At 41.1% G+C, this 15,749-nt stretch overlaps 1 protein-coding gene across 1 annotated transcript; it reads right to left on the bottom strand.

Annotated features, from left to right (window-relative positions):
- Positions 1 to 5,441: 5,441 nt before the first annotated feature.
- OLFML1 (olfactomedin like 1) lies at positions 5,442 to 15,512 on the bottom strand. Its single transcript, XM_059475421.1, has 3 exons — positions 15,175 to 15,512; positions 13,003 to 13,291; positions 5,442 to 9,840 (listed from the first exon to the last, which is right to left on the bottom strand). The coding sequence occupies exons 1-3, from the start codon at positions 15,298 to 15,300 to the stop codon at positions 9,062 to 9,064; spliced, it is 1,194 nt and encodes a 397-aa protein (XP_059331404.1). The 5' UTR covers positions 15,301 to 15,512; the 3' UTR covers positions 5,442 to 9,061.
- Positions 15,513 to 15,749: the final 237 nt, after the last annotated feature.

The raw sequence follows: 15,749 nt of genomic DNA, 5'->3' as shown, positions 1-15,749 counted from the left end.
GAAAAGTAGCAGGTCCTGATCTCCAGGGCTTGTCTTGGACCCAGCAGCTGATAATCCACATGGGTTATCCAGAGCTTGCATGGCCTGGAAATTGTGAGTAATTGACCCTGAGTTACACAGCAATGGGAGCTCCTGGATTTACAGGTTCCCTGGGGAAACGTGACCTGGTTTTTGCACAATGCAGGTTTCCTGTCAGGGAGCCCTTCTTGCCTCTCTGAAATCTGAATTTTAGATTTTAGCCATTTTCCCATTTCCTTTGTTCCTCTCTCTATCCTCAGAGATAAACTTGGTGTTTTTCTGAGACTTGATTTAGCACCTAAGACCTGTTTTGTTTATCCAACAGATCACAGGTTTTCAGCAGTTCTTTGCTCTTAGAGTTTGTGGGGCTTTGTTTTGTGGTTTTTTTTTTTTTTTTTTTTTTGTTTTTTGTTTTTTTGGGGTTTTTTTGTTTGTTTTGTTTTGTTTTGGGGTTTTTGTTTTGGGTTTTTGTTTGGGTTTTTTTTTTTTTTGTTTGGATTTTTTTGGGGTGTTTTTTGTGGTTGTTGTTGTTGTTGTTTTTTGTCTAAAGAGCTTCTTTTCTTCTGCCCTGCCTTTGAGCTCCATGCATGTTTTGATGTTTTGTAGATGACTGCCCATACCCTGGTCACTATACTTTCATTACATTTTAGAAGCAACCAGGAAATTGCCTCCTGATTCGTTTTTACTTTCTTAAAATTAACTGGCCTTGAAACTGGACTACACCTTAAGGGTAGAAGCTGTACAGCCTTCATGCGCATTTTGCCACCTTGAGACTGGATCTGGTGGGGAACCAAGTTTATTCCAGCATGAGCTCTCTCAGAAGGGTTGTTTTCAGCTTGATCTCAGTTCTGATTGACTGAGAAAACCTGTGTTTCACTGCCCATGACCTCTGAATCCTCTTGTGATTTCATGCTGATTGCAGCTACATAAGCCTCTAAATAAACTTGTCTCTGTTTGAAAACCGAAACTTTGCTTCTGTGCTTTGCCATGCTTTCTGTTAGCTCAAGGAAAAACACAATTAATCATAGAAAAAGATATTTATGAGTGCTGTAAATCCTGACATTTGGGCAGTGAGCAAGTCTTTTCAGGTAATTTGCAGTTTAATTTTCTTTAACAGATCCAATCTAAAATTTGAGATGTATTTACCATAATGCATTATTTCATTCTTTGCAGCTTCTTAACGTACTCTGTCTTTGACTTGTAATATTATTAAATAGTTAGGGGGTCCTAGCTCCCACAAAATCCTCTCTGAACAGGAAAGAATGATGGTCTGTCTTCTTGATTGTGGTTCTCATATTTGTTGCAGTACATGTGCTCTGCTCTTGATATGGAACTAGAATTTTTTTGCATATTTTTAATCACCATTATTTTCTTCCTGGTGTGAATTTATGTCCAGCCAAAGGAAGCACCTCAGTATCAAAAACTTGCTGGTATGACAACAGCTGCATTTCTGTCATAACTCTAGATTTAGACAGTGATTTTCTGATCCACATCTGAATTGTGGCTCATGGATTCAGTCTTAGAAGTGTTTCATTTTTTTGCTATTGTAAATTATTTTTTTTCCTGCTCTTAAGATCTTAAGTTTTCTTTGGGGACTTTTAGCTGAACTGTTTAGGAAGATGTTCACTTTTTTCAGGCTCATTTAAAAATCTCCTTGGTTCCTAAAGCCTAGTTCACCATAGGAGTGCCTAAACCACTGGCTTTATCCAGTGCACAGATGGAATATTTGTTTTCCTGAAGTAATGGAATGAATAAGGAATTTAGCTTCTGCTTTGCTTTTGCATCATCAGACATCCTCTTTCTGTGTACACATCACATTCCTTTTCAAAAAAGTATTCACATCTTGTTTTTGAGCATTCCTTGCTGTTTTTCTGGCTAGTCAGTCATGTGATGTTGTATGTCCTCACCAAACAGCCCCACAAACTCTTTTAGTTTGGACACAAACAGGGCTGAAATGAAAAGCAGTGTTTGTGGGTACTGATATTTACAGTGTTGAAGTTAATTTGGTGTTGTGAGTAATATCAGACAATGTAAATATAAGTATTTCACCAAAAAGTTTGCTTGTGGGCACGATAAGCAGCACCTTCCTTGCCCTCTTCCTCCAATAGAGGGAGTCAATAAAATCATATCTAGTAAGAAAACTGCAACTTAATTGTCCCAGCTGGATGTCAGTGCTGTGCTCTGGCTGATAAACCTATGGAGGTTTATCAGGTGGGTGGGGAGAACTCAAATGTTTTTTCATAAAAAGATTAGATCTCATCTGTTTTTCAAACAACAAAACATAGACAAGCATATGACCATTGCCAACATATTTTGAATTGCCTGGATAGAAAAAAGTGCAATCTTCATACCCATTGGTTAGTAAAACATTGTTTGAAGTAAAAACTTGCTGAGGAAAAGATTTATTCCAAGTGTATATTTAAAGCTCTGGGCCCCTCACTGCAGGAGGGGCATTGGGGTAAGTCCAGAGAAGGGCAGCAGAGCTGGGCAAGGGTCTGGAGAGTCCAGCTGAGGGAACTGGGGGTGTTTAGCCTGGAAAAGAGAACACTCAGGGAGATCTCACTCTCTAGAAGTGCCTGACAGGAGGCTGGAGCCAGGTGGGCTCATCCTCTCCCCCAGGTCACCAGCAAGAGGAGAAGAGAGAACGGCCTCAAAGTGGCACCTGGGGAGGTTCAGGTTGAACATTAGGAAGAAATGTCTTCACTGAAAGAGTGGTTAAACATTGGAGGGAGCTGCCCAGGGAGGTGGTGGGGCTGGAGGTGCTCAAAGGAGGAGGAGGAGCCTTGGCACTCAGTGCTGTGGTTTATTTGTGGAATGCAGCATTCGGGCAAAGGTTGGACTCGATGACCTTGGGGCTCTTCTCCAGCCTTAGTGATTCTATAATTCCCAACCACAACCTATACATTTATTTGAAATTTAGTAAGTTATTTGTTTACCAGACTGACTAGGAGGTTCAGGTTGAATATTAGGAAGAAATGTCTTCACTGAAAGAGTGGTTAAACATTGGAGGGAGCTGCCCAGGGAGGTGGTGGGGCTGGAGGTGCACAAAGGAGGAGGAGCCTTGGCACTCAGTGCTGTGGTTTATTTGTGGAATGGCAGCGTTCGGGGAAAGCTCGATGACCTCCGAACTCTTCTCCAGCCTTAATGATTCTATAATTCCCAACCACAAATTACACATTTCTTTGAAATTTAGTAAGTTATTTGTTTACCAGACTGACTAGAAATGTAGTGGTAACAAATATGCTACACAAATGTGAATATGTTGTTTTTCTTAGGATAGCAATGCCACGGGGGAAAAAAAAGGATTCAGGGTAGCCAAGAGGTTGTTTCAGTTTGTTTGAGTGCAAGTTCTTTAAACCTAGAGCAATACATTTTTGACTTTACTTCTGTCATTAATCCTGAAAATTTATGTTTGCATTTTATGGTCAAACAACAGAATAGGAAATGCTTCTTTTTCTGGATGTACTTACTAGCTCTCAAAATGGGGGAGTAAACAAGCAATTCATAACATGCAGCAAAATTCCTTTTTTTTTTGCTAAAATGATTACTGAAATAGAACTTTTTAGAGGCCCTCATAGGAGGTTGTGTTTTTAACAGTGATACAAGTTCTGCACACACTTCCGAGGTGATTGCTGCTGGGACTGAAATATCTGATTTCAGACATTACCCTCATTTTTTCGGGATCTGTATAAAGAGGAGCTAATGCTTTACAGCAGGTTTTGTACCTTTTGTGCCAAAGCTGTTTTTACAAGCTTGTCTTAGGTTACAAGATGTGGCTGGGGGTGTGTGTTCTGTCTCCACCTGTCAGAGGTGGGGCAGTTCTCTGCTGTTCATGGGGCAGTTTTTTCTTTATCTCCCCCACAGCCAATCCTCCCTCCAGGATATCTCGGCTGTTAATGGGCCATTCATTAATAATTATCTTTGGTTAATGGGCCACTGAGTGTCCCTGCATGGCTGAGCCAATTCCAGCATCCCATGGGGAGATGCTCCGCCCAGGGGAGGAGCCAAGCATTCCTACCTGGATACAATCTGAGCTTTGGGACATTCCTACCTGGATCCAATCTGAGCTTTGGGACACCCCAGCAGCCTTTGCCCACTGCATTCCCAGAGGAGCAGCTTTCTGCTGCCCTGCATGGCCAGAGGGAGCCCAGGCCCATCTGCAGCAGCCCTGGAGCTGCAGAGGAAAACTCCCCCCTTGTGCAGGATCCCTGCTGCAGCAGAGCCACAGCTGGCACTGCAGGAGGGCTGAGCCCCCATGGGATGGGGCTGGGACACCTCCCTGACACACAGGGGGCAGGGACTGCTCTCACTCTGGCAGTGTTTTATTTTTATTTTTGTATTATTGCATTTGTATTTTTAATTTTCCTTATATAGAACGGTTATTCCTACTCCCATATCTTTGCCTGAGAGCCCCTTAATTTCAAAATTACAATAAGTCAGAGGGAGAGGGTTTTCATTTTCCATTTCAAGGAATGTTGCTGCCTTCCTTAGCAGCCACCTATCTTTTCAAAGCCAGACACAGCTGTACATGTGGCACTGGAGAGCTGGCATGAAAGCAGGATGCAGCTTGCAGACACATTAAAAATGCTTTTGGAAAAACACACTGTGAGCATAAGGCCAAAGTAAATCTTTGCAGCTCCTCTGAGGAGAGCCATCCGTCTGCATGGAACAGCTACTGGCTTCAAACTGAGAATGTGCACAGAAAATGATGCTGACACTTTATCTTCTAACCTTCAGCTGAAGTGATAATGCCAACACTATAAGGCCTTTAGAAGAAAAAGCCATTGGTCATATGCATTTTTTAAATTAAATATTCTGATAAAGCGCATGTAGTGCTTTAATTAAATAGGCTGAAAAACCTATATTTAAAAAGTCCACTAAAGCACTTAATTCTGTCTGGGTATTTGTTAATAATTACAGAGAGTTTCAGGAATTATGTGAGAAGTACAAAATTTAAGCCCTGCTCCCAAAAATTCTACATAGAAGATTAATTATAACAAAGGATTGGATAATAGAAAAATGTATAAGATGTTCATGATCTAACTTGTTGCATTAGCAATTAGTGTTCACATGTTGGATTCTTTCATTTTCCTTATTAAGAATAAGAAAATTATGACTAACTTTGAGGTCACAGAACAATGTAGTGTAATAATCCTCTATTAAAGGGATTTTTACTTGGACATCCTCATGAAAATATTATTTCTAACCTCATCTATCACAAATATAGGACAAGGGTACCCAGATAAGAATTATAAAATGTTCCATTTTTCAACAACTTTATGCCAATCATATTTCCAAGGCAAATGAGTGCAACATTAGATGGTTATCTGCAATAAATATGACACTGGCACAGGGAGCATTAAGAAGGTTCTTTTATTAACATTTTCCACATAAAGGTTTTACTTGTTCGAAATCATTCTAAAAAGTGGTTTAAAATAACAAGGGCTTTTGATATATTTTGCAAAACTAAATTCTGAGACAAATGACACCCATGCCAGTATGAACATCAGGAAAGAAGTCTCAGCAATAACCAGATGTCACCAGCAGAAAGGTGTTTAGACATTGGAAGGGGCTGCCCAGGGAGGTGGTAGAGTCACCATGCCTGGAGGTGTCATGGTACCTGGTCAAAGATTGGACTTGATAATCTCAGAGATCTTTTCCAACTTTATTTATTCTGGGATTCTGCACATTCCTTTTTCTGGCTCAGGGCTCAATCTGGTGGAAGTGTAATAAAATGTTATTTTCCTCTATGCAACGGAAACCCAGGGAAAGTTCAAACAACTCAAAAAGCCACAGGTCCTGATTTCTGCCTTCAGGAGGAGCTATTTCTTCAGTATTAGGAGAGTGAGCTGCATTTTAATGGTTTTGATTCTGCAGTTTCTTTGCGGAGCTTCCATGCAACTGAGTGGGAAACAGCACAGGGGGAAAAACATGCACCATAACAGAACAGGGTGACAACAGTTGCATTTTTTAGTGATAAACCCACCTGTCACAAACATGTAGTGTGCGTTTTTCTGAAATGGTGCCTGCTTGAGTGAATGCTAAAAGGGGCTCTCATCCCCCAGACTCAGGCAGGTGGGAATGAAGAAGAAAAAAGAGACAGGAGGATTATTTTCTGCCAAATAAGCTTATCTCCGATGGCCACTGTGAAAATAAACCCAGTTAAACTGGCATGCTCCTAGCAGCACACTCTGCTCTACTGGTTAAGTTGTTTTTAGCAGGCACATATCCTTGGTATCCACAAAATCCAAATAAGAAAGCACATGGATGTCAGAAAGCTCAAATTCATCACGTGGGTGTCAATAAACCAAGAGAGCTGAAAACTTTTCTGTCTGTGATAATTCTGACAGCTCCAAGTACAAACAGGCAGATTATTCTGACCTGAGCCACCTTTCTGGGGCAGAGATGGCAGAGGGAATGGAGGGCACGGAAATGAGGAGCATCTGTGCAGTGAAACCTGCTCTCACACTGGAAAGGGGCAGGAAAAGGATGAGGTGACAGCAATGTCACTGAAGGGGTGAGGGACCTGCAGCACAGCCAAAGCACTGAGGAGTGCTGCTGTTGTTGGGAGGATGGTGATCCTGCTGTCAGAGCACAGGGCATCGAATTCCCCTCTAGAGGAGGGTCTGGACATGAAAAAGCAAAAAGCCAGTGGTTCACATGGAATGAGCACAGTGGTTCAGGCAAAGCGAGCACATGGAGAGAGTGTAGCATGAAAGGACTTGAATAACAAGGAGAGTAATGGATGTTATCTAGATGGTGAAGGTGGAGGTCATAAACTCATTTGTGCTTTTTGTTCCTGATGAAGACTCCTCTGTGTTGGTCCCCTTGTACCAATTCCATTTCCATGGTAACAATCGTATCATCTACCTGAACTGGAAGTCAGTGCCCTCTTTCATGCAGTCTTGTCATGGCTGTCTCCTGCCTCCTGACAGTCCTTTGTCCTTGCCTTTTGGAGACTGCTGTCTTGGAGAAGATTATTCAGTTCAGATATTTGTCATTCTTTCCTTTCTCTTTCTGAACAGACAGTCCTTTTGACATTCTCAAAAATATCTGCTTGTGTGCTATGTTATGAAAATTAATGAAATCATCATACATATTTCAGAGATTACCAGGAAGCTGGAGGAGAGTGCCTGCCACCTTTTCCTTACAAGAATGTTCACTGATCAGCAGAGCAGACCACATTCACAGATATGAATCCCTCACCTGTCCCCAGTGCTGTAAGCCCAGAGATGCTGCTGCCACTACAGACACAAAATCCATGTGCTACCCCAACCCAGCTTGTTCCCTGCTGCAGCACCAGTGGCCTGGACTATGTTGTGCTCCAGGAAGAGTGTGAGCAACAGTGATTTAAGTAATTTAAGTTGTTTTTTGTCTGTGCACGAAGCACATCCCAAGAACCTCTCTTCTAAAAAGCAGATTCAATCCACATTTGCACCCAAAGACTTTATTTCTTAAAAAAAGGAAGTTACACAGAATTTCCAGTAAAAGTTCTCACAGAGGTGGCTGATACCGTTTTCAGGCATTTACATGTTTGTAATTTTACAGAGGAGTAATAAAAGGCCAAATTGTGCCTTTCAGCCAGGAAAGCAGTGCCAGCCCAGCCCCCTGGCAGCCTGGGGGTGTCTGTGGCTGTGCACCCTCTGTCTGCTGTGCTCCACTCACTAGCCCTGCTCCGAGTGACAAAGGCAGAGTGCCACTGGTGCAGCCCAGCAGTCTATACACTCCTAATTGTGCTCTGGAACTCCTTTTCAAAATCATTCCCTGATGTCTGGCTGTTCTCTGGAAGCTAATTTTTAAACAGAACAACAGCTCTCTCAGTGTAATGAACAAAATGGTCTTTTCTGTAGCAACAGCTGCGGACTGCTTTTCAAGTACAATTATTTGTGGTTTTTCAGAGGTTTTTTTGTGTGTGTGTTTGTTTGCTATTAGACATGCAGCTGTCATTAAAATAAATTAAAAAATACAATCTATACCTGTATTTAACATTAAAAGCCTTTTTTTATACGTTATTGAACATTTTAAACCTTATTTTTGAAACAAAAATACCTAGAGTCTGTCTGTGATTCCCAAACCCAGGACTGAGCAGTGCCATGCCCTGCTCACCTGAGCCACCTTTTCCTGGACGTGGAGGATAGGATGAGAAAGACTCTGCTGTAACCAATGGGAGCTGAAACATTGGGGCAAATGCCTCACAAGTAGATGCTGAAAGAGACCTAGTGACAATAACAACAAAGAGTGACACGTAAAACCTTCCAAAGTGGTGTGTGACCCAGAAGAGCTCACCTAGGAACATTCCTTCTGACACGCAAACAGCGATATGCTCAAAAATAGTGAAAAGTGGTGCCTTGAAGCTGATAAAAGTGAATATTGGGCTGCAGCTAATGTACTGGCAGGATCCACAGTGGTCTCTACAGCTATATGGATAGGAAGTGTGGAATTTTCATGGAAATACTCTAGAGGTTCAATGAACACGAGTAGCCTTGATGTGATGTATGAGAGTTCTATGTTAAATATAAACCATGTTTGTGGGGCTGCCTATTCCTACAGTTTGTGGTAAAATAAACCTCTCCTGTTAAAACTGATATCTAAATTCTCTGGAAGCATGTGATTTTATACTGCTTACTAAAAGGCTTTCTATAGTGATCTTCAGACTAGGAAAGGGTGTCAGACTTTGTTTTGGACAGGAAGGATTTCTGATTTGATTTCCATGGCATTGAAACAAAAAACATAGTTTCAATAGGAAGAGAAGGTGTCAGAAATGGGCTATTATTTGTTTTCAAATTAACCTTAGACTTTAATTTGGGGGGGGGGCAGGAGGGGTTGTGTATGTGTGGCAGTTAGTCATCATGTAATTTATATTAATTCGGTCTTCACATATTCTTTATTGGGCTTTAAGATTACTGGGGTACATAAATCTTAAGTTACGTAAAATGGATGAAAGTTGTAACAGCTGGGTATAATGCAATTTTAATACACATAAAAGGCTGTGTTCACCTGGGACTGGTGGCTTTTAGGTCTGCTTGAAAAGCTGCTGAATGTTTTAAACTTTCTTCTCTGTGTGAAGTTTGTAAATGATCTGGGACCCATCGCCCCAAGCGAAGAGCTGCTTCTCTTTAGGATTGTAGTGCACGCTGGAGTGGCCACCCTGGCGTTTTGGGAAATGCAGTCCTGGGTTTGTGTGAGCATTCAGAGCCCCCAGAACATCATAAACGCACTGGATGCGGGAGGAGCCGCCAGAAGGAGAGTTGTAGACCACGTGCAGGGTGTTGCAGGCCATGAAAGCTGCCTCAGCATCCCTGCTGCTGCAGGGCGTGTCCCAGCTGTGCTCCACCGCCATGGCCACGGGGTTGATTTTGGTGAGGACAATGTTCCCCCCGGTCTCTGGCTCTGCGTGGAGGGCCCACAGCCCCTGCTCGTCCAGAGCCAGGTCTATCTTTGTCTGTGGAGAGAGCTGGTAGGCAGGAATCCTCCCAGCGCCTGGCAGCAGCATCTGGTCAGCCACGCTCCTTCTCTGGAGGTGGAACTTCACGATCTCGTTCAAGGAGCCGTGCCTGTGGTAGAAGAGGAAACCCTGGTAGATGACGTGGCCAGTTCCTTCCCAGGGCACTGGCAAGGGCACTCTGCGAGCCTTCAGAGTCTGGTTGTTCTCCATGAAAGCCATGATATTCGCAAATTCCAAAACCACGTTATTCACAGAGCCGCTTAATAAATAAATCTTGGCGTGCTTTTTGCCGGGGTCTTTCATCCAAGAGCCGTGCTTTCCTCCAGTCTTCTTAACCACCTTCAGGGACCTAATACCTGCAAGCATGTGGTCACAACCTGCAAGGAAATTACCAAAGGCAAAGAAAAATAAAATTAGAATATCTGTAAATTTTCGAGTTTCTTTTATTTGAATTACTTAGTTTCCTTTTAATTCATCAATATATCAGTAAAGGTGATTGACTCAAAAAAGAGTCAATGTATCATTAAAGGTGTCAGCAGTGTGGCTCTGGTAAATAGTACTGAGAATAGTTTTATATATTACATTTGAATAATTTTATAGTATATTTGAATAGATTTTAATAATATTTATATAAAATATCAATAAAATAATACATACTATATATTAATATATTCTATTATGATTATAAAATAATATATCATATATTTGAATAATATTATAGTATATTTGAATATATTTGAATAATATTATATAAAATAACAATATAACAATATATATTATATATACTATTTTCTATAATGATTATACAATAATATATTAATATATAATCTATATTAATATATATAATATTTGAATAATATTATGATATTATTATTATATATTCCTGCTAATAAAACTGTAATATCTTCATCTACCTGTAGAGTGCTTGGTTTTGTTCTATTACACCAATGTTATCCAAAATATTTGGATGTTTTTGTGTCTGAGAGGAGACCAAGAGCACAGTTAGTGATTTTGTGATTATTCTTGTCTGCCTGTTTACAGGGCTATAATTTTTACTTCAGAGAACTGACTTCTGGTTTAGATCAACACAGTAAAGTAATCAGATTTATTTCTTGTTGGAGGCATACAAATTAAAATCCATTATCTACATGTATAGTATTTTTTGTTTCAGGACTGGTCTTATCCTCAGATAGCCTCTTTGTTATGCATTTATAGTATAAACAGAAACAAAAAACAGTTCAGCATAACTGAAAGCCAAAAAACTGGGCTATCTTCCCATTCACCTTCCCAACACCTGCACAGAATGGAGCAAGAACAGAATATAGATCACACGAGCAGGGGTGTGCGTGCACTGAGGTGGCCTTTGAAGGAGCTGCTGGTGTGGTGTCTGTGCTGCCAATTCCTGTGCCAGGGGTGTGGCTGGTGGAGCCACCCAGCTCTTTACCTCCCTGTAGGGTTAAAACTGGCCTCAGGTCACAGCTCTGGCTCCTTCACATTTCCTGTGCCCTCTGCAGGGAGGTTTCAGACCAGAAAGCACCAAGCCTGGGAGGACGCAGGCATTTAGACTCTGAGATCTTTATCAGGCAGCATCCTTTCCAGGGATAAAAAACCAACAAAACTATTGCAAAGCATATTAACCAAGCTTGTTTACCAAAGGCACTCATAAATTACAGGGCGCAGCATTTGAAGTTGAAAGAATTGCTTTCGGTGGAGTGCAGCCATTTCAGCAAACAGGACAAACAAAGCTCCAAGGCAGGAAGTTCTGGCAGCAGATGAAATGGAGAAAGCAAAACCAGCCCCCCTGCTTGGCCTGATAGGAGCCTATTGAAGTCAGTGGCAATACTCCAGTTGCCTGTAGAAAGCAATCTTTATATAATTTGTGTGCACTGATACCCTCTAATCAAAGCTTTTGGATATTGCTGCTACAAAGTGGATTTTTTTCCTTCAGAGAAGTCCTCACTCTGGAAGTGCCTTCCCTGAGCGAGCCGCAACAACTCTCTCAAACCTAACATTTATTGATCAGATAGATTAAAAAAAAATTAAAGGTGCTGAATCAAAAACCCTAGGCAGCCTTAGCATTATCTTCCTCTGCAGGGGAAATAACCAGATTTTTGTCTGATTGTTATTTTCTGTGTGAACTTGACCCAAACACAGTAACAAAGCTGGACTTAAAAACCCTCTTTTCTGCTATATTTTTGAAGTGACTCAGCAAAAATAATCATAGAGTCTGGTTAAGACATGAAAGCATAGAAGCAGAGCTGCTATTTTCTAGAGTTGAGGATCTTCCTACTTTTTCTAAGTGCTGTAAAATCTGCACAGGGAATACTTTTGACATCAAATTCAATGGGAAAAGCATCTGACTAGTACTGACACCAGAGAACAAATTGAAAGTAAAGTTCCCATGAGCTGCTACAATAAAGTTAAAAGTAATAATTTCCAACAAAGGAAAATGTAAAGTAATTTTTTCCCCTCTGAAACTCTCAGAAAGGTACAATTTTCAAAGTGCCTTAACTGCAGTCAATTTAAAAATCTCCAATTATTTTCCTCTCTGAAAAAAATGCCTGATGTTCAAAAGTTCTCTAAATGGAAAACAGAACTATTGATATTCAGAGCACTGAATTGTGGAGTATGGGGAGACTCAGAAGCAGAATAGGTGATTGCTTCTGTAAGCATCTGCATTAATACTGATTTGTTTAAAAAGTCTAAGCAGAAATTGTAAATTTCTGTGTAAAATTAAATCAACCTCATTCTGCTGAAGTCAGTGGAATTGTATAATTGATGATGCTAAAGTTCTTTCACTCACTTTTTAAAAATTTCAGTTTGTATCTCTTATTATTTACTCTTCATTTCTTACTACTATGAAAAGTCTTCTTTAAATTTGTCTGTAATATATAGTTTACATCCATACCAAAACTTCTTAAGGTAAAGATAATTAAGAAATGTCATTTGTTTTAAAAAAAATTATAGATTGTGCATGTATTTTTCATGCTAGGTACCATAACACCAAATCTACAAATCAGAACTAAGCTTTGCTGACAGCCAAGCCAGTGTGCTCTCTTATTAAAGGAGGGGACAAGGACAGGAAGGATGACAGAGCAGGATAGTAAAGCTGGTAAAAATTGTAGAAGTAAATTAATTAGTTTATTAACCCATAAATTTACTTTTGAGTTGAGGTTTTGACCCTGCCTAGTCCAAAAAGCAAAGACCACTATTACTTCCTTAGTACAGCTGCAGTACTCAGAAATGCGTTTTTCTGCGACTTTGCAACATCACACCTCCAGAGGATTTTACCTGATTTTATAATAAAAAAGTAACTTCCATAAATTAATTTGATATGCAGTAGAATTTCTGCAAAGTGAATGTTTGAACTGTATTTTCCTCCCTCCCTCTCCCATACCTTTTTTGCATATACATGGGTTTTATAAGTCTTGCATTTACACAGCCCAAACCCCCTTGCCGATGAAAATCTCTTATCCCTGCGCCAGCACGCGCGCGTGGGACTGCTCACACCGAAGCTCTGAAAAACAAACTGCTCTTACTTGCGTTAAGCATGAGTTTAAGCCTCTTTTTCTCCTCTGCCTCTTCCAGCAGCTGCTGTTTCAGCAGGTCCTCGTGCACTTCCACGCAGGCGTTGGAATCCGTGAGGGATCCGAAATAGTCGATGTCCCTCTGGGCGCGCTCGACCCTCGTGAGCAGATTCTCCACCTCCCCCTTGAGCTCAGCCTTGTCGGTGCTCAGCCTTGCCAGGCGGGCCAGCGCCGCCTTGGAGAGCTCCCTGAACTCATCCACGTATTCCAGCAGGTCTTGGCTGCACTTCTCCAGCCTCCTCTTCAGCCAGCGCACGGGAAGAGAACAGATGTGGGTATTCTGTGTGCACCCCGCGACCTCGCTCATGGTCACTTTCACAACCCTGCTGCTCCCTCCTTCCCAGTGCCCTGCACCCACCTATTCCAGCCCAGGGTGTCTGTGTGAGGAGAACATCTCAGACTGGCACAGAATTCAAAAATCTGGACAAAAATCCACATTTTTTTTGACTTGACACATCATTTCAGGATGACCCCAACAGTGCTCTGACTCCGTGGTTCAGGAGGCTGAACAAATGCTTTATTAAGCTATAATATTACACTAATACTACACTAAATTACATACTAAAGAGATACTATACTAAAGAATACTACACTATACTAAAGAAAATCCTGTGTCTGTCTGGAGACAGCCATGACACGGCTTTGACCCAACTGGCCAAGGAATCAAAACAACCTTCACCAGCGTCCAATGAACAAATCACTTCGGGTAAACAATCTCCATAACACATTCCACATGTGCAAAAACAACAGGAGCAGTGACTAGAGACAAGAATTGTTTTCTCTTCTTCTCTTTGTGCTTCTCACTGCCTTCCCCAGGAAAAGTCCTCGGAGAAGTTGTGACCAACCCAAAACAACAACAAAAAACAATAAGAACAAACCCCCCCAAACACAGAAAGCAAAAAACCTATTTTTTACACCTAAATTCAAATTATCAGTGTTTTCAAAGGCAAGAAATATGTTTCTCTGTTGCAATGCAGCTGCTTCATAGGTATCCTGAAAATAGTAGTTCAGCTGCCACTTTGGGAAGATGAGGAATTTGAGCAGATCTTTGGTTGGTTTGCTTTGTGAGCTGTGCTTTCTGTGCCACATCCTCTCTCCCCCATTTATACAAGACCATAAGCCCCCAGGAAGTTGCTTAATTGCTTTCTACAAAACCTTTATTTTAAATGCTTTCAAGTGCTGTCATCAGTATCTGCCTCACTTCTCTGTCCTGTTCCTTTTGTGCCCCTTGTGCCAAATGCCACAGGTTACCTCATTTTTAATAGGTGCCAAAGGAATAGAAATTGCCAGGTGAAGCTACTCCTAGAGTGGCAAAGAAAATGTAAATCTCCATCTACACAGTGGGAAGAGAATATCAGGTTAATCCTTCAGCGTTGAGAAGATAAGACTAGTGAGGGCTTTGTATGGAAAGGGACATCAAATCAGGCAAGTTAGAGCTTCTCTGTGAGTCTGAAAATGTAAGCCAGGAGCCAGGGACGTGTCAATAATTAAAATTAACAATATATGATGGTAACACACCAATACTGAAGAGGTATTTTGCAGTACTGGTAGCTTTTTATCGTAGGAAAAAAGCAAGAAGTGGTACATTTATATAAGTAATTGAAAGGAATTCAAGGAATTGAAAGGACTGCATTTCAGTCTCTCTGATATTAAGGGTTTATTTGAAGTGCAGATAGACTGCTGGTTTGCATGAATGTGTCTTAAACTGCCCTTCCAGGTGGGGATATCTGCACACAGGGGAAAAATACCTGATAAATTTCTATCTCCTTGCTAACAAATACTTGACAGCGCTTCTACAGGTGAAAATATGTTTATACTGCTCCCTAGGATGGTCTGTGACAGTTCTGTATAAACATTTGCATTTTTAGCTAAATTCAATGATGCCATTTAAAAAAAATACAAATTATAATAAAAACATAACATTATGAAATTTTATCCTGCAACAAACGATGCGGTGAGTTGGGATCATTACAGTTAAAGTTTTAGCCACGATTTTACTCATCCTTTGGACAAAGCTGGAAATTCACCCTCCTGATTTGACATATCATACAGGCTGTCCTGCCCCCAGAACATCCACACACTTTCAAGCCTCTTTTGCTGCAGAAGGATTCATCAGGCACATACCTCCAGAGACAGAAAACGCTGGTCAATGTAGCTCAGCAGGGCTGCATCCTGCATCACGTACTGTGCTGCTCCCAGGATGCTCATGAGGGATGGAACCAGCAAGAAATGGACCTGTAAGGCTACCATGGCACCAGAAGGCTTTTGGAGGAAAGTGGTGAATCAGTTCTGTGGGCAATCCCAAACGCTGCCAGTCCAAGGTCAAATGCAATTTACCGTCATCTGAAGTGAAAAAATAATAGTAAAAATTACTAAAAAGTTAAAAAATACGGTGGCTGAAAAGATTAAAAGGACTTAAAATGGCTGTTGCATTCGATCATTAAGGAAGTAACATTGTGGCAGAGGGACTGAATGTGTTTATTTCTAGGAGCCAGATGACTACTTCTCAGTTTGTGATCCTATGATCAATCCCAGATGTTCAGCACTGAGTCACATCCAGCCTGTAGGCCAAATTTTATTAAAGAATACAAATAAAAGTAATTTATTTTCCCCTCCTTTCTCCTCCCATCTGCTTTCCTGTGTGACCAATCCTGCAGAGTGTGCTCTTTGCAGGTCAGAGTGGATTCACAGTGGGTGGA

This window comes from Ammospiza nelsoni, chromosome 6 (genome assembly GCF_027579445.1).
Source record: "Ammospiza nelsoni isolate bAmmNel1 chromosome 6, bAmmNel1.pri, whole genome shotgun sequence".
Lineage (NCBI taxonomy): Eukaryota > Metazoa > Chordata > Aves > Passeriformes > Passerellidae > Ammospiza > Ammospiza nelsoni.
This window is presented reverse-complemented; position numbering and strand designations above follow the sequence as displayed.